This window comes from Urocitellus parryii, chromosome 10 (genome assembly GCF_045843805.1).
Source record: "Urocitellus parryii isolate mUroPar1 chromosome 10, mUroPar1.hap1, whole genome shotgun sequence".
Classification (NCBI taxonomy): Eukaryota; Metazoa; Chordata; class Mammalia; order Rodentia; family Sciuridae; genus Urocitellus; species Urocitellus parryii.
In genome coordinates this window covers 15,931,959-15,957,184 of record NC_135540.1, presented here as the reverse complement: position 1 = coordinate 15,957,184, position 25,226 = coordinate 15,931,959, and the positions used below count along the sequence as shown (strand labels likewise).

General features: G+C 46.3%; 1 protein-coding gene across 1 annotated transcript in view; it reads left to right on the top strand.

The window, feature by feature from the left end:
- The window catches only part of Maml3 (mastermind like transcriptional coactivator 3), a 390,623-nt gene that overhangs the window by 353,183 nt on the left and 12,214 nt on the right, over positions 1-25,226 (top strand). The window contains exon 3 of the mRNA XM_026386213.2: positions 24,893-25,159. Within this exon, the coding sequence (XP_026241998.2) occupies positions 24,893-25,159 (267 nt within the window). The remainder of the gene's footprint in view (positions 1-24,892; positions 25,160-25,226) is intronic.

Sequence of the window (25,226 nt, the reverse complement as noted above, 5' to 3'; positions counted from 1 at the left end):
GGACATCTGTCTCCGAATACATTAGGTTCAGTTTAGAACCCGTCTTTCAATCAATCACTGTGACTTTTCACAGATGGATGGATGGACAATCATACAACAAAATCTCCTGTCGATCCCCATCAAGAGAGAAGTTGAGGTGCCACGTGGCCCCAAGGTCCCTTCCAGCTCAGTCATCCTTTGAATGTGTGATTGATATTTTGGAAGCAGCGCTATCAGTTGATACATCTGTCAGTGGCTGGCAATCTCCATGAAACTTTAGCCCAGGAAAAGCCTTGAGAAAGATGTGAATCATACGGAGGAACTTGGGGAAGGGACAAGCTAGTCCTCAGATGGCAGACAGCCAGGTGGAGACACCTGGGCCAGCTGTTGATGGAAAATCAAGGAGGGAGCAGGAGAGAATGAGAAGGGTTTGACGACATAGGGAAGATCATCCTGCAGTTGAGTGTGGCAGGAAAGGATAAAAGAAAATAGCCATGAGCCGAGTCAAGAACTTGGTTCTAGAAGGCCACCGTGGGTCAGACCGATGGCACCCAGCCACGTTGATGACAGGGAAGCCTTCCTGGGTGTGGTACTAGAAGGCATGTGTGAAAGGATGGATAGAAAGGTGAGCCTGGTGAAGGATGCAGAGTGTGAGATAGAGGAAACAGAGGGGAGAGCAAGGCCCACTCAGCCAAATAAAAGCAATTCAGGAGGACCAGAATAAGTACCGGGGCCCCGTGGTGGCCGTCACCTGGTTGGGCTAGGGAGCTGGGTCGTGAAGTGTGCCCTGCTAGGAATATGATTTTCCCTTTCTGTAGGGGGATGTGGGCAGGAGTACTGAAGGGTCCAGGCATGATCAGAAAGATCGGCCTCATGGGTGGGCTGGAGGGCGTAGTGACGGGAACCAAGAGCAGAAAACAGTCTCACTGTGACCCAGGGGCCCTTAAAGACCTGGCCCAAGGAAACGCCAGGTGGGTTGGCGTGAAGGCGGTGAAATCTCCCAGACTCTCTGATGGTTTGGCCATGAAGAAGGACAAAGGAAGGAAGGGTCTAGGATGGTCCTCTGCCAGACTGGCAAGATGGCAGCACTATTTCCAGAGGATGGAGACGTGTGAGTCTGGAGTAGAGTGGCAGGGTTGCTGATTTCATCCTGGTTCCAGAGTGAATTGTCTTTTTTCTTTGAGAAGTTGCTTCCAAGCTGCCGATGGCAGAGCTACAGTGACAGGTGGCTTAGTCATAGGTTCATATTAGGTCCTGCAAAGCTGAGAGCCTCCTTGAAAACCTTGGGGAGAAGGGCAGGGGCTCCAGCTTTGTAAAACCTCAGTGTTTCCTTAGAGAATCATTCTTACTTTGATTCTCAAGAATGTGGTGTGCAGATAGTCACAGTAACAACAGTTTAGGGACACTGAGCTGTCAGCCATTAAGCCAGTCTAGAGCAAAGAGTTCCAGGTGGAGGGAGGGGGAGGGGGACTGTTCAATGAGCAAAGAGCTGCTCGTGCCAGGAGGAGCCTAAACCAGCTTAGCACAGCCACATCCAAGTCATTTCCAAAAAGTATTTTATACCCACTTGAATTTGCACCAACCTCCTGAAGCCAGCTTCCCTGTGAGGTAGAAGAAGTTAGCTAGCATATTGGTTATCTAGGGTTTATCATGCATCAGACCTGGGTTCCATCCCCAGTACCACCCTCGAAAAAAGGCAAATAACCCTTTACTGTTGCACATCAGATTTTCAAAACGATCAACTTTTTTCACTGGGAGAGGAGAGTTACTTCCAAAACATACTAAACAACTACAAATTGGGATTCGGAGGTCTGATGGAGCACCTATAGTCTTTGCTGTTCTTATGATACTCAGCGCAAAGTTGCTTTTTTTTTTTTTCCTTATGGTGTGGACAATTTTCTAATGAATTATGTAAAGAAACAAGTAACTTTTAACTTTCCAGTTCCTGTTCTCACACCCACATTTTGGAAAAAGTTCTAAAAATTTTTCTTCAAGCTTGCAAAAGCTGCCTTTAATCAAATTTGGACCCCGTAATTCCTATTAAATAAACTGAATTACAAATTCCAAAATGTGGAATTTGTTACTGTGGGTTTTTTAATTTTCAATTAATAGTTGATTTTAACTATTCCCATATCCTGATCCATTACCTAGAGTTCATACAAACCCAACATAAAAAAATATTTTAATAAAAAATAATATAGTCATACAACCAAAAATTTTGATCAAACATGCTAGCCTTTAGTAGTTACACCTTTTTCATGCGTGTCAATGTTTATCCAATACTGACATGCAAAAGTTCAGTATTCCTCTTTCTTTTATTATAATAAACCATATATGTGGACCAAAAACAGTAATTAGGAATCCTGAATCAAACCCCCTGCCATTGTAACAGAGCAATAGATTCCAACTTGGTTGCCGTCTTTGCTGATCGTTACCTTCCATTCAAGATGCTAAGGTAGTGAGAGATCCAAGCCAGAGATCAGAAGCAGGCTTTCTGAGTGTTGTTCTGAGTGCTTCTCCTTCCTGGAGCCTACAGGTGTTAGACTGGCTGACGGCTGTTGGAATATGGAACAGCAAACCAGCTGTCATTCATAAGAATTGGTGCTGGCCAGCTGGCCCAGCCAGCAACAGGAATGAGGATGCAGCTTTCCCCTGTGATCCACCAGGGCTTTGCCTCCAAGCAGACAGCTGAAGAATCTCAGGTGACAACTCAGGGGAACAGTATTTGTGGCATCCGGGCATTCACCACCCTGAAAAGGGAGGGCAAGAGACATCAGATGTCAGCAGGCTGATTAAGGAAAGCAGGGGCTGCCTGGGCCGGTACCCAGGGCTTGGGGCAGAGGAAAAGAAATGGAGGGGAAGGCACAGGTGACCACGTGTCGTTACAGTGGTCTTAATGCAGTGTGTTCTGTTATGTTCATTAATAAGGAAACATGCAGAATCGCAGGGGCAATTGGTCGTTTTAAAATAAATGATTCTAAAGCCTAGTCAAGAGACCCTTGTATATTCCTGATGGCAATATAATTAGGTAAAAACACTGCAGAGGACAACTGGAGAATAGACACTGAGACAGGAGCCTTAAAAATATCTGTGCTCTTCAACGCTGAGCTACTTCTAAGAATTTAGTTGAAGGAACTACTCAGAGGTTAGCAAAAAGGTTTACTATTTACTAGTGTTTACTTCAGCCTTAAGTGGTGACAATTTGAAAATTATTTAAATGTCCGGTAATAGACAATTGGTTAGATAAATGATAACACCTCCATAGAGTGGAATGATATTCAGGCTTATATATTTAGCCGGGAAAGTTATCAAGTGATTTCCATTTTGTAATAATGATTAGCAGTGGTTTTGCTTTCTCGTTTTATGTTTTCCCATGTTGTCCAAATTTTCTGGAGTGGATTAATTTATAATCAGAAAGAAAAAGCGTAAGCTAATATAAATAAATATTAATTTTTTTTTGTCCCAGGGATTGAACACAGGATGCTTAACCACTGAGTCACATCCCCAGCCCTTTTTATGTTTTATTTAGAGATAGGGCCTCACTAAATTGCTTAGGGCCTCGCTAAGTTGCTGAGGCTGGCCTCCAACTTGTGATCCTCCTGCCTCAGCCTCCCTAGCCCCTGGGATTGCAGGTGTGCACCACTACACCCAGCTATGTTTAAATTTTTTAGAAAATTAAAATTTTAAATTTTAAAAAATCACCCATTATTGACCTCCCTAATACAACTTTGTTTTGCATAAACATATATACACACACATATATATATACATATATATGTTTTTTTACATTATGCGCTTGTTTAAGCTTATACACGGTTGCAGTCATAGGTTAGATGCCATTTTATATTTTACTTTCCACCTGTCATCATAGTTCCATGTGATGCACAGTTTGTGATTGTCCTATGAACATTTTCACGTATTAATGTTTGCTCACAGAGTAGGGAATCTTGGTCTTAATTCTGCCTTGGGTGAAGAGGGTTTCCGTTAACTCCCACCCCTGGCCCCACTCCAGGCCCCACACAGAATTACTTCTTCCCTCATCTTCCTTTTGCTCATGGCAATTTTTGATTTCCATGTGTCTCCCTCCTGATGGAGGAGTGGCTTGAGGAACAGCCGATGCCCATGTTTCTTGGTAGGCAGGGTGCCCAGCACTGGGCCTGGCTCATGCCAGCACCTGCCCAGCAAAGGTGAATGCCGGAGAGGAAGGAGAGATGGACAGCAATGAATGGACAGGAGAAAGGAGCAGGCCAGGCTTGGATGCTTAATAGCCATTGTCTTGTGAGCCTTGCACACTGGTAAATTCCGACCTCGGCCCTGGGCACTGTGGTGGGAAGGAATATAAAAGGTCTACAATCGCCTGGTTTTCCTTCAGTCATTGTGTAAAATTATATTTTATTTGTGTGGAGTTAGACCGTTGGAAAGGTCTGTTTGTAATAGTTCTCTCACTGGCTTCTAAAATTCATCTTTGGATTTTCCCATCATGCATTTTCCACATCCTTTCCTAATTTGCATCAGTTTTCATAATCACAGTTAAAAGGCTCATAGCAAAAATAAATAAATAAATAAATGAAAGGAAAAGAACTGAAAAAAGAAAGTCTGCTTAATGAATGCAAAGTTTCTGTTTGGGATGATGGAAAAGTTCTGAAATAGTGGTAATGGTAACACAGCGCTGCACATGTACTTAATACTCCTGAACTGTTCACTTAAAAATGGGGAAGGGATACATATTATGTTATCTGTATTTTACCACAGTGAAAAAAGGAAGAAAATAGAAATTGAGTCATGTGGAGGCTACTCTTCCTATAAATCCGGATTTTACTAGTTGAGCCTCTCCTGAACTAGACTCAAGACTGCAATAACACTTTTTGAAGACAGAAAGAGTAAATTCCTCACATTTGTAGTGTATCCTATTATCTTGACCTAGCAGATAAGGAAAAAAAAAAAAGCAAAACCTTTGCTATCCCATTGTCTTTCCCTCCGTATGGCCTTACCTGTGTCACCACAAGGAAGTGGCTGGAGACATAAGCATTAGCAGCCTAGAAACATTCTTTTCTTCTAAAAATTATTCCCTGCTCCTAGCCTTTTTGTCTTCTTGGATCAAGCAACTAGGGTGCTAGTTCTGGCTCATCTGAGTGAGCGCGTTACCTCTTACCTATACACAAGCTCTCTTGAAAGAAATCGCACGTACAATGTCATGTGATTTAAAAAAAAAAAATTAACTACCACTTAGAAGACAACAGACAACAGGTGTTGGTGCCAAGCCTTGATCTGAAGAAGCCAGGAGAGGAAAGGCCCGGACCTCAAGACTCCCTGGGACCTGCAACCACTTTCCCTAGATGCCCTCTCCTCGTCTCCAAAGAGGATTGGGAGTAGCTGTCATCATCTCCCCGTTTTCGGAGGTGGGGCTGTGAGTGTGAAGGGAGCCATGCTCCATCCAGGGTGGGTACCACCCAGTGGGGAAGAAGCAGCTGCCACTCTGGACCCAGTGGTTGGCAGGGCTCCAGCCCCAGGCCAGGGTCCATTACAGAGATACACATCCTAAGATGCACTTTCTTGCCTCTCTGAAGTCAGAATGCATCTCACAGTCGATGTCATGCCACCGTGTTGTAGGCAGCGTTTCTCTCTCTTCCTCGTAGTATATAAAGTATGCCCTGAGATGTGTGAGTCTTAGAGCTGATGGAATACGAGATATTGGGGAGGACCTAAAGATAGCCATCTGCGACATTTTATAGAGATTGTTGAAATACCTACCTGCAAGGAAACTTCAAATTCAAATCTCCAAGTCACAGGCCAGGGAGAAGACAGGGCTATTTCAGAGTCAGGCAGGTAATTATAAGCTTCAGGTTTCTGCTGCTGGGCCTAGACCACAGTAGTAATAAATGCAATACAGGCCTCCTTTTACACGGGAGCTCCTTGGAGGTCTGTGCTTTGAATGTGTAGCCTTTCTTTATCAAAAAGAGCCATGTTGTAACCTTGCATGCAGACACCACAAGAAGTAAGAATGAATCCTTTGTGGATTCTAGGTCAAAGATGTCATTGTAACTCTGTGGCTTGCTGTGAGCAAAATTGTGACCAGGGCTGGGGTTTTTTTTCGGTGTCCTTTCCCTCCCTGACCCCAGGTATAAGGTCCTATCCCCCTGAAAAATCTGGGGGCCCTTCAGACCCACCCATGTTATATATCACCCTTAGGAACCTACAAAACACTTTTTGGTGTGTGTGTGTGTGTGTGTGTGTGTGTGTTTGTGAGTGTGTATAAGAACACTCCAAGTAGTATTTTAGGTGTCATAGTCAAGAAGTTCTAAACTCTTATGCAAAAATGTCATCTTGAGACAGAGACTCAGGAGAGGTATTTTAAATAGCATTTTGTCACCTCAGGACAACCACCCACCCACTTGAAGACTCTTTTCTTGGCCTAAACTGCATGACAGAGCCCCAGGACTGACTTCCAGGTCTGAAGGTCTCCAATTTGGGGAAAGAGCGACTGAATCACAGAAGCCAACTTGCCTCTGCCCCAGCCGGGAGTAGACACCTCCACTCCTCCTACCCACAACCCCTCATTTTCAACTGAATCCAAAACCAGAGATTTAAAAGCAGAACAAAAACCCTTCTCCTGAAACCTCCCAATCCCATTTAAGAGGATGAAAATGGTTGGGCTCAGTGGTGCACACCTGTAATCCCAGTGACCCGGGGAGCTGAGGCAGGAGGATCTCAAGTTCAAAGCCAACCTCTGCAACTTAGCAAGACCCTAAACAACTTAGTGAGACTCTGTCTCAAAATAAAACATAAAAAGGGTTGGGAATGTGGCTCAGTGGTTAAGTGCCCTGGGTTAAATCCCAGATAGATAGATAGATAGATCTATCGATAGATCGATCAAATGAGGAGTGGATGTAGGGCTGAGGGTTGAGATGGGAAATCCTAGGATGAAAATGTATCACCAACTTTTAAAACTTGAAATATAGTGGTCTTAGAGAAATCACTGTTTTGGGGGGAGGAGCATAAAATATACAAAGAAATGAATTGAGCTTAGACAGGACCCAACCCCTTCTTTAAATTTATTTTCTTCCTGGCTGCCCAAGGGTAAGCTTCTGAACAGGGCCAGACAGAGTGAACCACAGAGGGAGAATTGCAGCGTGTCGGGCTCCTCCATGGCTCAGTGTTGTTTATTTATTTATTTAAATGTTTATTTTTTTTAGCTATAGTTGGACACAATACCTTTATCTTATTTATATTTATGTGGTACTGAGGATTGAACCCAGGGCCTCGCATGTGCTAGACGAGCGCTCTACCGCTGAGCCACCACCCCAGCCCTCAGTGTGGTTTAGATACCGCTCAGCTGGTAACTCCCAATGCAAAGAGTATTTAAGGCTTCCTATCTCCAAGGAGCAAAGAGGAGAAAGCCCTAAATTGTCCCACAGGCCATTTCTAGGCTCTGCCTGGTTTCTATTTGGGGCAGAGGCAGCAAATGCTGAACTGTCCTCAGGAGTTCTGGTGACCTGCCTCCTGGAAGGCCTCACCTTCCCGACTGGCCATGGAGTGGCCCACAAGGACACCCACATTAAGTTTGTAAAGTCTCTAATGCCACCTAGGAAAGGGCAGGAGGATCGTCTCCCTCTCTTCCCTTCATAGGTAGGGGTGGAGGCGCCCAGGGGTTTCAGCCCTCGCCCCTCTCTCTTGGCATTGAACAACAAGCTACCTTATCTGAGGTGGAGGGGGGGGAATCTGATTTCTTGCACAAAAATTCCAAAGCATTCTGCCGTTCATTGTTTTTTGTGTTTCTCCTGGCTGCGTTTGGCATCCTACTGGCACTTGAGGGTACAATCAAATTTGCTGTCACTCTAGTGACATGAATGATCCATCCATATTAATGAAATGATAGCTGTCCCTTGCCATCTCTTTTCTCACGCTGATTTCAAATAACATGAATCCCACTTGGGGTGTATTCTAGAAGGATGGAGGTTCTTATTCAACTCCACTATGTGGCGGGGGACAAAGAGATCGTGGAACGATGGATATTCAGAATAACTGGAAAATAATTACTGTGTGGCTCTAAGCTCTACCGTTCATCCGTGGAGTAGGAGCTCCTGTCTGGTTCGCCACTTGGGCGGCAACCTCAACAATTAGCACTGCCACCACAGGGTTGCGAATGGCATGTGAAAATAGCATTTGTCCAGAAGTGTTCGTGCACACTGTCCAGCGCGAACTCAGCCTCCTGTCAAGTTCTTTCCCATGTTCTGACAGATTCATGTCTTTCCAGATTTCTCTGATCGGCGCCCCTCAGCCCCTTGACAGTTACCAGAGCTCACAAGCCAAAAGAATAGTTCCTGTTACCATAAGTACTGTGTCTCTGGAGAGATTTCCAAGCTGTTCCTGGGGCTGGAACAATCCAGTTTTCACTCAGGTCTGTAAGAAAACAGATTAAGGAGAGAATATATGCAAATGTCTATGTTAATGCCATCAAACCTATAACTTGGCCTCATGGTGCTCGAGTTGAGGTTTCTCTTAGTGAAAATTTTTTAGCATTTTAGCATCAATGCATGGTTCATGTTTTTAAAAGCTTCATTAATGCAAAGAAATGTGGGAAGCAAGAATACTAGGTCACGTAGGAACTTTGCCATAATTTGGTATCATCAGGATAGATATCTTTGTGAATATAGAAACTATACATTTAAAAACCATCATTTGTCTTTCCCCAATTTGAAGACATTCCTAATCTTTCATGAGGAAGAAAAATATTTGTTATCCTTGAACTGTGGGATTGGTTTTCTGTTGTCAGTTTGGGGGCCTCCAAAGAGGAAGGGGTGTCCTCTTTCGAACCTCAGAGGCTCAAGCAGCCACAAAGCCTGGGCATGAGCACCCTCTGTTCATCAAAGATGCAGGACCAAAGATGGCATGCACACAGAGGCCTCCGGGCAGGCTGTCTCTGAGACCTCCAGAAAATAAGACCAGGTGGAGTTTGCTTGAGAATGGCTGCTGGCGCGATACCCAGCCAGGTTGGGACCTCCCTCCATCGTCCCCTGCTTGCCTTTCCACACTCCCACCATCTTTCCAAAGCCCCTTGCACTCAAGACTGAAAGAAAAACAGAAATGTCATCCCAAGAGCTCCATTGTCCTTACTCAAAAAAAGTATGGACTGCAGAAAGCATGGTTTGGGGGCAAGAGTGTCTCAAATCAGCCTTTATCCTGGCTTTTGGAGATGGAGATGGAGGGGTGCCCCCGGCGGCTGCTCTTGGTCTCTTTTTAGCTGACTCAGCTCCCACAGCAGCCTGCTCCCTTGGGATGATTTCAGTCATTTCCACTTGTGGATTATCCTCTCCTCCCCCTTGCTGTCTGTTTTGGATGTAAGCACCAGACATTTTTTTTTTTTTTTTTAATCCCCACTGTTGGTTCTTGACCTGAGCTCTGGGTCTTTGGCTTCTAGACCCTCCTCCTGATTTTCAAGTCCTTAGTGATTCTATTTCCAGTTGTTGACCTGTTTCTCTGGAGTCCCTCAAGGGATATAATAGGCATAGAGACTTGTGGTTAGCAGCCCTAGAAACCTCACCCTAGGAAGCATTGCCACCATGGCCCCGTGCCCTAAACCTCACTTCCCAAGTACCATCTTGTGGATTAGCCACTGCACCATTTAAAGGGATGGAGGCCTTTGAGTAGACAGATGCTTCGTGTTCCACAGGCCACGTTGCTGGGAGTTTATTTCCCTATCTCCTCCGCACAGGGTCAGCACTTCTAGATGTGTATTCATTCCTGTTGCTCTTAGCAAGAAGTAGTCAAAAGGTTGCGTGGGCAAGGAAGAACTAACATATGAGATACTTTTTTCTGTGATGGGCCTCCTGCATGCTAGGCAAGTGCTTTACCACTAAGCTACATCCAGCCCTCATACAAGATTTTCAAAACTTCCTCCCCAAAATTCACTCTTCAGCTAAAGGGATGTAGATGTTTGAAGGAACCATTCCTGCCCTAAAGGGGAAAAGGTTGCCGAGTGCTCCATGTCTCTGCCCACCCCCTCTCTTCCCCATACTCCAGGGTACATTTCCTTTGTCATCGGTGAATCTGGTAGGAAGTTTTAAGGATTTAAATAAATTGTTCTTGCCACCTGCTGACTCCCTTCAGAATGTCTGCAATCTTGAAAAGCTGTCCCTTCCCCAGGAAAGATGTGTACACTGCATTTCCCTGCACCTCCTGAGGGCCTCCCTCTCTGCTCACCCCAGCGCTTCCCTGGTGTATGGACTCGGTTGGCTCAGAACAGAGAAACAGAGAAGCACAAACAGAAAATGAGAAGCCACCGATTCTGGCCTCTGGCCACCAGGCAAAGTCACAGCCAGGTGGCCCAGAATTCCTCCTGGTGAACCTCGGGAGGAGAGCAAGGAGGTCCGGCCCAGCCCAGGACAGCAGCACCAGCCGCCTGCTCCACCCCCACCTGCCCCGAGCACCTTATTACCATTAGATCAAAGGAAGAGAAGCAGTCGGTCTCTCTTCCACATGTTTAATAAGAGAAATAATCATAGTTAGACACATTCCTTTCAGTGGGTGTACAGAAAGGACATTCCATACAAGATAGAGGGGTGACAGGAAAGCAAATGGCTACCTGCGGAGGAGGCCCTGTGTCCAATGTCTGAGGAAGCTAGTTGCTTTAGACGCCACGGGAAAGATCAAGGCAATGAGGACAGGAGACCTGCCGTCCCTCTCTTAGGCTGGAAGATTCAACTAATAGGCAAAGTAAGCCCCTCCCCAGACCTGAGTTTGGGGACCTGAGTGTTTTCACTCCATGTCTCAAAGGGGTAGGAAATGTTTCAAAGAATGAAAATCTTTCACGTCTTCAGAGAAGATACTCAGTCCCCAAACTGATGGCATCAGACACGTTTTTACCTGGAACCACCAACATATTCTTAACTTCAATCACAAATTTCCAGTGACCCAGGCAGCTTTGTCCTGATGAAGTGTTTTGTATTAACCATCTCATAAAAATAGAACACCATCTCCGTGGTAAACGAGATTTAGCAATAAGACCTAGAGCGGTTTTCCGACTATTCCCATCCCAGAAAGAGCTTTAGCCTAGGAAATAATTAGTTATCACATTTGTTACAAAGACTACTTGCTATTAAAACCCTTAATTGGGCCACTCTATAACTTTCATTATTCTTTGTCAGGCTTTCCTTGATAAAAGGTAGTGAGACCTTTAGCAGGAAAGAGAAAAGTCAGAGAAACAAGTTGAAGAAGCACAGAATTTTCAAGTTTCTTCTCAAAGGGGTTTTGATGCTCTTTCCTGTTACCATTTGGCATTTTTCCCTTCATCCCCAGGACATGTTGTTAGGACTTTGGAAATATTCAAGATATGTACCTACTGTTCTACTTCCCATTAAAACCAGGTGGTATATTTAAAATACTATTCGCATTTAAATACATTCGACTTGTAGAGAGTAGGGAGGACAAGAAATGCTGGAATTATTCACACCCTATTCTTAAGCAGGGCTCACCATCTCCGCCAGATTTCTTGTAGCCTGGTGGGCTAAGAAGAGAGAGAATAACTGGAAGGGTATGAGAGGAGGTGGGACCCAGAGGACAAAGTGAGCCAGACATGTGCCTGTGGTCAAGAGGCAGAACTCTTACTCTCACCCTCAGATACCTTGCAGTAATGGAAGCCCAGCTTCCTCACCCCAGAGCTGCTTCCCAATCCTTCCTGCCCATCAGTGAAGTCCGACCTTCCTGTGCCCACCCTCTGCCACCCTTGTTTCCCACATACCCCAGCAAACTTGTCAACTCCCTCCCTCCTTGTAGGTGGCTGCCCCTCCCCTTCCCCTCCCCCTTTTCTCATTCACATCCAAACCTACACTTCGGTCAAGGCTCCCAGTCCAGTCACCCCTTATCCATGCATCTCTGGCCAAGTGGAACCAGAGAATTCTTAATGACTGGCCCCAGATCATACAAGCCCTAGTTACCCATGTCCTGTGCGTCTCTCTCTCTCCCCTCCCCCATTTGGGCCCCTTTCCACCATGCCATGGCACGACTGTGACCATCCAGGGGTCACCAGGGTGGCTTCGAGGAAACCTAATGGAACCAGAGCACAGCTCTCACAGTTTCACCCTTGACCGACTGGCATCGCCCTTGAGCTTTTCACAAGGTAAAGCCTGTCTTCCCAGTTGGATCTCAGCCTCCTGTGGGGCAGCACCATGGCAGCACCTCTCTTCGTGCCCCCACAACCCCTGCCACTGTGCTGTGGGTGCTGAAGACCCTCACCCACTCCTGGAGCAATGCCACATTTTAAAAGTGGCATGCTTATCTGAACTGAAAGAAAACTTTAATGGCAAGATTTTAATGGCAAATTATATATTCCACATATAAGGTTCTAGGGCTCAGATTTCTGGTGCAGGCTTTGTTGCGGATGCTTGTTTTCTGAGTGATAAATGCATTTTGGCCATGAAGTGACAGGATCTTATCTCACATAAAATCCCAAATGTAGCTGGAAACCCAACCCATGCCCATAGGTTCTTGTGTCATATTAAGCAAGTCAGTGTGTGCTCACTTGTTTTGTTTAACTGTGAGTATTCTCCAAGATCTAGAAACTGAACATGTGACTTGAGGTTTGCATGGTACAGTTCAGTGTCCTGTGAAGGGCATAGGCTCCAGGTTCTGGAGCCAGGTCCCTGAACTCTGAGCAGCCCTGGCAATGCATGCTCTGACCCAGTCCCCCTCTTCTCCTTCTTCTCCTTCTTCTTTTTTCTTAACATATTTAATTGTCAATGAACCTTTATTTAATTTTTTTATTTATATGCGGTGCTGAGAATCGAACCCAGTGCCTCACACATGCCAGGCCAGCGCTGAGCCACCACCCCAGCCCTCAGTCCCCCTTCTTTATCCTTCACAGCAAGTGAGTCAGATATTTCACACTTCCAAGGCTCCTCAGGGTGGGGGTGAGGCGGGGTGCACGCATCTGACTGTGGGATACATTTGGGCTCTGTCCCCGAAGACCTTGCTACAGCCAATTTCCATGGTGACAGTGGCTGGACTCTGGCCTACCTTCGGAGATAGCTCCTGAGACAGCTCCTGCACCCTGGGTTCTTTCAACACCTGTGGGGTCACTCCCTAGAGGATCACTTTTGTTTAATAATAGGGACTCAGTGGCCCCTTCTCTCCTTGGACATTCTCTATGACTACATTAAAAAAATAATAATAATAAAATAAAGACCGGTGTGCCAGTGGCTCAGGAGGCGGAGGCAGGAGGATTGCAAGTTCAAACCCAACCTCAGCAACTTAATGAGACCTTGTCTCTAAATAAAATACAAAAAAGGCTAGGAATGTGGCTCAGTGGTTGAATGCCTCCGGGTTTAATCCCCATACCAAAAAAAAAAAAAAAAAGACTGGTTGACTTGGGAGGGATCCAACCACTGCTGATTGAGAAATGGTCTCTTGGGCTGGGGATGTGGCTCAAGCGGTAGCGCGCTCGCCTGGCATGCGTGCGGCCCGGGTTCGATCCTCAGCACCACATACCAACAAAGATGTCCGCCGAAAACTAAAAAATAAATATTAAAAAATTCCTCTCTCTCTCTCTCTCTCTCTCTCTCTCTCTCTCTCTCTCTCTCTCTCTCTCTCCCCTCTTTAAAAAAAAAAAAAGAGAGAGAGAAATGGTCTCTTCTTAGGATGGGGGAGGATGAGGAGCAAGACACACCAGGGAGAAAGAAATTAGTTGGGGCAAAGAAAAAGATAGGAGGTGTGTCTACCAGGGAAATGTGGAGAAACAGGATCCTTAGTGCTGTGACCTCCTGTCCTGCTCCAGAGTCAGTCTGCCCCCTGCTCTGATGTTCACCTCCTGCAAGCAGCCACCTTTGCCAAGTGACAGGAGTCGTAGAAGCTCACACGGGAAGCTGTGGGTGTGTGACTCTCGAGGATGCTGTCAGGGATCCCACCTGGACACTAAAAGGGGGTCAGCTAGCGGGAGGGAGAATTAACCCAAGAAACTTCTAGAAAAGGATATGCAGGAGGAAGGGATATTGAAGGTACAATCGTGGTAAGGAGGTCAGAGTTGGCTTTAGCTTCTGGTAGAAAGAAATAGAAAACTGGGACTACTTAAAGACACATAAGCCGAAACATGTAAGTTTTTTTCTCAGAGGCTGAGTTGCAAAATATATTGGGCTTATAATCCCCATCTTAGACCTATATTGTTATTGTCAACAGGAATGGGTTTATTCCTCACTTCAAATAAAAGTTTCACATAGATTTCCCTCCCACTCCAGCCTAGATCCATCTACTTTAGCCACCTACTTCGTTTTTATCCTAAGCAAAAAGGCATATTTTCCTCCCTAGAGCTAAGGAACTGATCTGACCATTTAGAAAAAAAAAAACAAGCCAGGAGTGGAAACTCTAGGCTCCACCTAACATTTCTAATTCCCTCATTATTATTAATAGTGATAATAATGAGAGCAAATATTTATGAGCGCCAGCTAGTGGCCAGGCTCTGCTGCATTGTACCATCTGAGACAGCTGCCTTGAAAGTGAGTGGAAATTTAAGATCTGCCAAGGGAGCTGGGCGCGATGGCCCACGCCTGTAATCCCAGTGGCTCAGGAGGCTGAGGCAGGAGGATCATGAGTTCGGAGCCAGCCTCAGCAAAAACAAGGTGCTAAGTAATTCAGTGAAACCCTGCCTCTAAATAAAATACAAAAAAAAAAAAAAAATAGGACTGGGGATGTGGCTCGGTGGTCAAATGCCCCTGATCCCCCGAGTTCAATCCCTGGTGGCAAAAAAAAAAAAAAGATCTGCAGCAGCAAGGATGATTCCTAATGATTCCAGACTGCTCTGTCCAGGTAACCGTGTGCGGGGTGTGGAGTCAGGGGCTGTGGTTACCAAAATGCAAGTGGAATGAATGGAGGAGACTCTTCAGGTCCGCGTTTTCTAAGATCATTTTTATCCCAGTTTGTCCCCAGCTCGTCTCAAGGTTAAGAAAATACCTAAGCCACAGAGGAACTTTGTTCAGGACATTGTACATTCTCTGGGATCATTCGTTTCTTTAAAAAATCATTTACTTCATCTCTAAAATTTCCACTAGCCTCCCCTTTCCCTCTCCCCTTTGAAGAGAGTATTTCAGCCCTAACTACCTGGTCTTTTTTAGTTTCCTATTTTTATGGCTCCCATGTCCATGTGCATATTAATAAATTTGTTATGTTTTTCTCTTGAAAAAATTAAAGAAAATGTCTGGGCCACATCTATTTTTTTAGAGTCCTCAGGTATATTTACAAAATGAAGAAATGTCTACAGGGTTAAGGGGAGGGAAAAGTGATGTTATAATTTCTGAAAGTGCAGGCCAGTGTAATTATACTCTTAGCAACATATACAGGGAACACAGAAAGAATATTAATTGACAATGGACAGAGAAGTCTGTCCAGTAACAGGGTACAGCTGAAAGCTATAAAATAGATGCTATCTTTCAATCCCATCAGGGCATCTCGGTGTCTCTGTGTCAAAGCTTGATTGAAGAAAAGATCTAACAGTCTACACTCAAGGGTCTTTGTGGATGTGAGGTTCAGGGTCCGTTCTGCCCCAGTCCCACTGGCCCGGGGAGCTCCCTGAGCAGGGGTGAGCCCCTCTCCTAGACCTGCTTCCTCCAGTAGCTGGTTTTCAGCCAGAATCTCTAAATATGTAAAGTACCAATCCCAGATTTCCCAGTGCTACTTTTTTCTGCTTTGCTCCTACCTTCCTGAAGCCCCAGCCCCCCCACAGAGAAGGCTGCTGCTCTTGGGAAGGCCGAGGCAGGACCCTCATCACGGGCCACAGCCTCCTGTGACTCAGTGTGTTTTGCCCATAGCCAGGTTCAGCAGTCAGGAAACCAAGAGAGCAGGTTGACAGGTCACCCCTCCGGCAGTGTCAGTGGGACACAGCGAGGGAGCTCTGCAGAAGCAGCTCTTCTCGGCAGTTGGAGCTGGTCTTCCTTGCCCCCCTTTCCCAGGTTAGGAGGGTCTGGAACTGATGGAGGAAGCTGAACTCCAGCAGTCCTTCCCTCTTTCCTGTCGGAGCGGCTGCAGTGGAGGGCTCCATGTGGCAGGGTGGTGATGCTCCTGTCTATAAATGGAAACGTTGGCCTGCCTCCCAGGATAACACAAGATAGGCCTGTGCATCCCTTATGCAATCTTTGATGACTTCATCAGAGGGGCAGGACCCTGAGAAAAGGCTGGGGTCGGGGAAATAGTAGCTGGAGAAGAAAGGACCTCTTCCTAGCAGCTCCGTGGAAGACAGCGGAGACCGCTGCCCCTCCTGGCTTGCAAACCAAGGAGAGAAAGGTGGAAGCATGCAGTAAATAGGCTAATGGAGCAGCCGATGAGCCACATACAGTCCACATGTCCTGACAGCAGCCACTTGGATGCTGGCCTCTGTGGGGCAGGTGCCGTCACCTAGAAGCTCAGGCTTGCTTCCCCACAGAGAAGGTGAGCTGTGGAGGCAAGGGGCAGTCTCTTACATCTCTCAAGATCTTGAACTCTCAAGATCTGGCTGGCTTGGTCCCTGCTCTGTGGTTTCCAGCCTAGAATGGAGAAAAGCCACAGAGATCAGGGTAGTGAGCTCCACCAGTGGACCAAAGGATTCCTGGAAGATGGTCAGGGCCCTTCAGAGCCTCGCCTGGGACGTGGGAGCTGTTTGTTGAAGCAAGGAAAAGCCTGTGTGTAGAATCTGGACCCCAGAATCAGTGGCTCACACCATGTGCAGGCCTTGAAGGAAGAACTTCCATACTCCAGAGCATAGAGTAGGCTCAAGGAAAATTAGTCCAGTCCTAGACATGACCTTGGGTCCCTTAGGAACTTAGTACATTCCAGTCCATGGCAGTTTAGACTATTAAGGAGTTTTTTAAAATAGTATATTAGTTAAAAGTAATATACATTCATAGTGGAAAATTTGAAAGAATATAAAAATTAAAGTCACAAACACTTTGTCTAGCAATATTATTATGTGGCAGTATTTTAGAAACTGTTTCTATTTCCTTTCTCCCAACTATACATTGTGGGCCTTTCTCCATGTGATCAGCTAGTCTGAGAAGGCATGATTTTTATTGGCTGCCCTGTATTCATGGTATGGATATGCCATCATTTATTCAATCAGGCTTCTATTGTTGCACACTAATGAACTTTTAACCAATTTGGAGTTGCTTTGGTGGTGGAATTAAACACAACAAAGGGATCAAAGGGACTCTATAATTTACATAGGCAGAGGAAAAACATAACTCTCCAAGTTGTGTCTTCACTGAAGGGACTTATGGTAAAGATGGTCAAAGTGCTGATAAGGACAAATGGTATTTTTGTTATTTTTACCCCCAAGGAAGTCCTTGAAAGCCTGGCCTTCCCTGTGGCTGATGGCACTCTCACCGAGCTGACCACTTTAACCCTTTCCTTAATAGTTAGCAGAGGGTCCCATCCTTAGCTCAGACAAGCAGTTCTTCATAGGGCCATCTCCACCACCAACACTACCCACCCCTACCACCACCCCAGTTGCACCTCATATACCACATATTTGCAGCTCATATACCTCATATTCCCTCTGCCAGATTCTATCATAGCCAATTAGTTGAGTTCATTATTTGGACTTTGGACCTAGTTCTGTGCTGGATGCTGGGAAAGTCACAGTCGTGGTCCCCAAGGAACTAAAGACCTTGCCAGTAAAGAGGCCATATGATATCACCCTGCCAGAACTTGGGAAGACACAACTTTCTACTACCCCCAGGTTACACAGTAAGAATCAGTAGGTATACTGTCATGTGTATGCCATGATCAGAAGCATGGAAAATATTATTCCTTACCAGGTAAAGGCTAAAAGGAAGAAGAAAAGCACATCAAAATATTAACAATGGTTATGCTTGAGTGTTAAAAAGGAGTATTGCCTTTTTTTTTTTCTTTATTTCTCTGCATTGCTTTTTAAGTTTCCCCCAAATGATTGGGCATGGAGGGCAGGGTGGGAATCAGCCAACCATGTATTTTTAAAATATAGTTGTCCTTAGTTATCCCTTGGGATTGGTTCCAAGACACTACCCCTCACCCCCACCAATACTGTGGCTGCTCAGCTCCCTCATATAAAATGGTATAGTGTTTGCATAGAACCCACACACATCGTCTCATATACTTGGTCATCTCTGGATTACTTACAATACCTAATACAACACAAATGCTATGTCAATAGAACTAGTACTATATTTATGGAATAATACAAGAAAAAGTCTATAGATGTCAGCACAGATGCACTGCTTTTTTGAAGATTTTTGATGCTCAAGTGCAGAACCCACAGATGAAGAAGGCCAACTATGGTTACTTTATCCAATGTCTAGGTAGAAACTCCATTCTGCTCATTGAAATTTAGAAAAAATGCCAATTTGAAAGTACTGGTCCCCACTTTTGCAGGTGCTAAGCTAGAACCTCAGACTTCCCTCACCCCAGAGGATGCGCTACATGACCAAGAGCTAAGGCAGTATGACCACAAGCTGCTTGTTTTGTGGTCAGAGTGTGTCAGTCACTGGGCCCACAGGGGAGCTGAGCTCCTGTCCAAGTCTGCTGGGTTCCCCCAATGCAGACTGCTTCTTCTTGAAGGTTAAACAAAGAACTTTGCTGAAACCATTTAGCAGCCCTACTATTGGGCCCTAAGTTACTGCTATTTCTATGATAAGATTCCTAAATTAATAATCAGTGCCCTTAAATTCAATTATCTTGGGGTTACAACCACCACACATCATAAAGCAACCCTTTTAATCCACCCTTCTTTAATAATCTTCTGAAACACAGGGGTGCAAATGGGATGGATCTTATTGGGACTCTGCAATAAATTTATTGTGAGAGTTCTCCAAACCTACAGTGCAAAATCATTTTGGAGAAAGGGAAATCTGTACAAGATATCACCATACAGAAACCACATTTCTGCCCTGACACTTGATCAACTTCAAAGGGGATTCTAAGGTCTTATTTTATGTTTTGTTTCTTTCTCCCATGTATGATTGGATTGTCTAATCTTAAGCCCTTTCTTTAAATGTCAAGGTTGATACATCAGGGGCATCCTGATTTGGGTACTAGGCAGTAAACTTTAACATGATGTATATTTTTTATGCACTTTCAGTTTCATTCTTTGATCCTAGTCATTCTACCTTTTTATTCTGGGTCCATTCCTTTCCCTTTATGAGGATTCTTTTCCCCATAATGCTCCTGGGTGGTCTGCTCAATTAAGACTAAATGCACATGACAGTGATGGAGAAGTCAGAATCCCAGAGATGCCACCACCCACTGTGGAACATCAGACAAGAGACTGGGGGTGGGGAGGCTAATCAAGAAAAGAATTTAATTACACAGGTGAAAGCACCTGGCAGAGTGCTCTGTCTGTTGCAGGTGTCTCATTCATGTTTAGTTTATCTTCTTCCATTGCATGGTCTTCTCCATATTTGAGAACCCTTTCCAACCAGAGGGGACTTTCCTCAAATCACAGCTTTCTATGGCACTGCCTTAATATCACACCAAGGGAAGTCTAGTGACGCTGATGCTCCCTTAGCAAGGGCGTTGCAACAGATGCAGTCGGGCTGCACCTACCTCAGTTGGGCTGCCCTCAGCCTCCACAGCAGAGCTACAACTGGAGTACTCTCCTTCCTGGAAGAATCATGGCCCTGAACTCCCTTTGGAATTCTTGGGTTTGCATAGCAAACCTCACTGCCCTGAGCAAATGAGAGTTTTGTCCAAATGAGAAGAATTTGCAATAAAACATAAGCAACTCAGCACTCTGGCTTGCCTTTGAAAATGCAGATTTGTAACCTATTTCAGGCCTAGGTTATATGGTCAGTGACCAAGAGGCTGGATTAAATTTGTCCCAGTGATTCTCAAACTATTGGGGCATGGGCAATCACCTGGAAATCTTGTTAAAACACCCCCAGAGGATCTGATTCAGGGGCCTGGGGTTGAACCTGGGAACAGGAATTTCAAACCAGCTCCCAAGTGATGCTAATGCTGCTGCTTCTGGAACCACACTTCAAGAACCCCTGATTTAGCCTCTGATTGTACCCAAGGGGGGGGGGGGATAGCATCTTAATCATTTCCATCTCCAAATTTCCATTGTCAAGGAGGAGTCAAATCTGATTTTCATTTCAGGGGATGGGTACTGAGCTGGAGAGGTCAGATGGCTTGCCTGTACCTGTGGCTGTCACCGCCAGGGGCCTGGTTCAGCCCCACCGTGGTTGTTCCTGGCTGCTCCCTGCCTTGAGACTGTTGAACTCTTGCCCAACCCTGTGATGTTAGCTTTCACCTCTCACAGACCTCCACCTCTGAAACTCAAAACTTGATAGTACCTTGACAGGAGAAAGCTTCTGCATACCGAGAGGTTGGACATAGAGGTCTTCTGATAAATAGAATTTAGTGGAAATTCCATTTGGCCCAAAGATGGATTTAAAACAAACAAAAAAAAAATTACTTGACCCAGTTCAGAGAGAGAGAGAGAGAGAGAGAGAGAGAGAGAGTGTAACACAGATTTGTTTTCTGGGACATCTTTTATGTTTATTCATTTATTCCTAGTTTTTCCTAGCCACGGCCGTGACTCTGTCCATGCGTACTTCCCTTCGGTATCCCGCAGACCACTGGCACAAGCGGAGTGGCCGAGCCAGGCAATGCGTGGGCAATGCGCGCGCTGGCTGAGGCCCTCGGAGACCCCAGGGCTGGGGCCTGGCCTGGCCACGCGCCCTACCAGCGCGGGGACCCTGGGGCCGGCTTCTTTGTTAGGGCCGCGTGCACAGGGAGACCAGGAGCGCACCGGCCCCACTGCCGCCTGCTTAGCCCCAGGCCCCGAAGGACTTGTAAGCAGACAGGCTCGAGTCGAGAGGGTAAATTACGCCCCCGGGGACTTTTTAACGAAAATCCTAAATTTCATTTAGGCTGCTGGTAGACCGCGCGGTGGCAGAGCCCAGGCGGTGGCTGCCACCGTCCCCGGGCCCGCGCCTCCGCCCCTCCCCGCGCGCGCCTCGTGCAGCCGGGACCACCGGGAAGCCAATCCCTCTCGGACTGCGCGCCCCGGGCCGATCGGCGGTCCCCTCCCGCCCCCAGCCTGTCCCCTCTCCCTTCCGTTTCCTTCCACGTCCTCTTCCCGCGCCCTCCCCCACCTGCAGCCCTCCCCGCGGGCTGGGAGGAAAGTGGGTAATAAGAAACCAGTTCGGTGTCACTCGGAGAGGGGGGAGATAACCCCAGAGATACACGGCCACGGAGAGAGAACTCATTTTGTGTAAAGAGGGCCTCGAGTCACCAGGGAATTCCTGGATTGTCTCAGGCTGTCGTGTGTGATGTCCATCACGCCGTGCGAACACCATCTGCTCGGTATTATGCTCTCAGTTGCCAGGCTACCTGCTGTACGCAGTAACACTTGACTGCCTGGCTCCACGTCCGCAGCGGCGGCCCAGACGCGCGGGGCGGGGGAGAGCCGAGTCCTGATTAAGCCATCTGCAAGGGGAGGGGACGCGGGCGGCGCGGGCGGCCGCGGGCGGAGCGCCGGGCTGACACCACCATCTGCTGGGGCGCGGGGAGAACAGCAGCTGCTCCCAGGGCCCCGACGAGGAACGCCGGAAAAAGGCCCGATTCAGCTCTGGGCATTTTCAAGCCAGTTATTCACGACGTCGTTGTCACCCCGGCCTCATCCCCGCCGGCAGCCTTTTGTGACAATCCCTCCGAGGAGCCCGCTGTCTTTGGTTCGCTGCCAGTAACCCCGGCCCCTCTCACCCAAACACCGTGCATGTTCTTGAAAACACTTCAGAGAAAATCAAGCTTCCCTGCGCGAAGATTTATAAATAAACAGCTGGCTGTTCTCGGGAGATATTTTTACCACAGCTGTTTTTTTGAAGTCGAAAACTGGCTGGGGGGGAGGTAAGGGTGTTTTTGACACCTCCCACCTCACTGGAGCCTTTAGAAGATGGCTGAGTTCTTGTTCCTGGAGGGGGGAAGACGTGTAAAACAGGTTCATTGGGTTTGATTTCTTGTTCCTCCCTTTATTTTACTGGAGAGTGAGAAGGTTTGGGGAGTAATGAAGATCTATGTAGCCAATTGGATTTGAGGGGAAGAGAATGTATTAAGATTCTGTGGAGAAAGCCAGGGAGGTCGTTGGGCAGGGAGTGGAGAACAAGCCAGTAATTAAAACTAAAAATACTGCATCATTTGGCTCCCAGGCATTACATGTCGCATGACGAAAGCTCAGCCTGGTTTCCTCTAATTGCACCACACAGTGTGTGTCCTCCTTAGAAACAAGAGCAGAGACTTGAAATCATGAAATTTGACAGACTATTTCTCATTAAGCCTTCTTAGACTGGAGGTTAAAAGAAGTCTGTAATGTGAAGGAGCTCCGCCAGCTTAATTTGTAATGCAAGTCACTTGATGCGCCTTCACACTTAGCAATACACACCTGAGGCTGGGGCGGTAGGTGACTCTCACCTGCTGTTGAACGTAGCAGAGCTTGCTGGGAAGGCACTGAGATGTTTCATTGGTGATCCTTCACCAGTGCACACAGCCCTTCTGCCTGTGTTCTTCAGTGAGGAACTCCAAGGCATAACTTCGGGGAGAGGATCCTTTGGGGAAATAATGGAATCCCTGGAAGTAATCACTATTATCTATCCCTTTGGGAGTATTTTTTCCCCACAGGGGGAAAAATGTGGCTCAATAGATGAACATCATCACCCCATTTGCCTCTCCCTTCCTTTTCCCTTTGGAGAGAAATCTGGGAAAGCAAAGGTTCCCGCTCCTCCCCTGGGGCATACTCTCCAGCTGTGTGGAGCTGGTCCCACAGGACAAGAATACCTCAAAGTGCACAAAGAAAACAGGGCCAGTCAGGGCAGCCCTCTCAAAAACTCAAGGTACAAAAACCTGTTATCTTTCCTTGGGTCTCATTTCTCTTCAACTTCCTTCTCCTTTTCAAAACTGGAAAACATGAAATATACTGAAACATGCAGAAAAATATATCAATATTCTTGCTGATGGACTATGCATCAGTGTAAACTGGTTTGTAAACGTGTTAAGTCAGCCATTTGGATGGGTAGCAAGAAACAGCTCTATCCTGTGAGAAGGAAGGGCTTGGGAAGCAGGTAGCAAGTGTTTTGAAGAAAGAAGACCCTGAAATATCTAGACCCCTGCAAGGGTCAGGCATAAAATAAACTTTTTGGAAACATCATGATTTGGGGCTTTTTTTTTTTTTTTGGCATTAGACTTTTTTTTTTTTAGCAACATTAAAAATATTGCATGGCTCTCTACCTAATTACAGAAAAAAAATGCACACCCAAAAAAAGTTTTATGAACTTCAGGGCCAGCATTTATGTGTGACACTGCACATTCTTGAGAGACACACTAGATATTTGGTCTACAGGCCACTCTTAAGTGTGCATCTGGCCCCATGCATAGCCTAGACAGGGCCAGGGCAAGTGGAAAGAATCTTGCATTTAGAACCAAGCTTAGTATTCTAGGTCTGCTAGTTAGGGGTCATTCACTTACTAATTGCTACACTAACTAGCAGGACACTTGAGCCACTGTTGCTGGGGTAAGAGGAGGAGGAGTGTGTTGTGTCTTGGTCTTTGTTTTTGTTTATTCTGTTTGTTTGGGTGGATGGAAAGAGGGAAGAAGTGCAACCAAAGATGTGGTGTAGATAGAAATTCGAGGGTGGAAGGAAAAGTCTGCGAGGCTCAACCTATGCAGTGGGAGGAAACTGGAGTACAGCAAGCTGGGGTCGTGGGGAATTAAATCCAGGACCCTCCGTCTAGGACAGAGATGAACTCTGTGTTTTGAGAGGAAACTTCCAGCATGATCAACAATATCTACATTGAAAAGGTAGCAACACAAAAGAGGAAAATGCTAAAATCCAATTCACATTATAATAATTTTTTAAACAACCACAGAGTTGTTCACATTCCTTTCTTATTCTTTAGGTCTCATGATAGTCGCTCAGGGTATGGCCGTTTTTGTCCTTATAGCTGTACCCACTTAATTTGTATATACCTCAGAAATCAGCTCCTCTAGGTTCAGAGTAGTTGATTAAAACTTAATTAGAAGAAGTATTTCTGCAGAACAATACTTGCCATTACCAGATGTGCTTGGTAGAAGTGTCTAGAAACCAAATCTCACCCCACACCTGACGTCCCATCAACTATTTTTCCTACATAGTGCCCTCTCTGCCCAGCTCTTTAGACCCCTCTGAGCCCATCCTCCAGGGCTTGGGCTGCAGGGGATTAGCTCCCTGTCACTTTCTATCCCCGCAGGACCCCAGTCCTTAAAAATTGCCATTAGTTGACTCTCTGACATACAATTATAGAATCAAGAGTCCCAATCCGGCCCCCCACATTCAAATCATCCTAGACACATGAGACACGATTCCATTTTTAAAGATGTTAAGCGATTACCCAGCTTTGGTCAAAATAAAACATTGCCGATTCTCACCATCCACAACTCTGACCAGCAAGATTTTTAAATCCCTTCAATGTCGTAATCAATTAGAAAAACATCAAATATCAGATCTGTTGATTTTTTTAAAAAAATAAAATACCCAGCATTTTTCTGGGTTTGTCCCTCCTACTTGCTAAGATGTCCATTTTGCCAAATGGACGGTAAGGAGGAGGAATCATGGGCGAGGTCAGGATGCCACCTCCAAGCTGACGGTGAGCCCAGCCTGATGAGTTGAAAATCCAGTTCATATCCTTTAGTTTCACCTGAAACACACTGGACTTGGCTCAGACTTCCCAAATTGTGACAAAGCCACACCCTGTCACAATCCCCTGTAGCCTCTGTTTCTACTGAGGGAAGGCCGGGTTTGAGGACTGCTGGATTGTTTTTATAGAAATATAATGGGTGCCCCTGAGGACCCCTAGGGCCTGCTCCCTTCCCCCTCCCAGGGCTTTCCCCTGAGAGGGCAGCGAGTGTCCATGAGGAATCACTGCATCCGTCTCTCTTCTTGTCCCCCCAGGAGCCGCACCCAGTTGGGCTTCCTCGGACCACAGGCCCTTTGCAGTCCTCTGTGCCCCCAGGCTCGAGCAGCATGGTCTCTGGGGCCAGTCCTGCTGGTCCCGGCTTCCTGGGCAGCCAGCCCCAGGCAGCCATCATGAAGCAGATGCTGATTGATCAGCGGGCTCAGCTGATGGAGCAGCAGAAGCAACAGTTCCTGCGGGAGCAGAGGCAGCAGCAGCAGCAGCAGCAGCAGCAGCAACAGCAGCAGCAGATTCTGGCTGAGCAGGTACTGTGCCTCCGTGGTGCGATCCATCCATTCAGCAAGCACTTACGTGGCACCTGCTGTCTGTGAG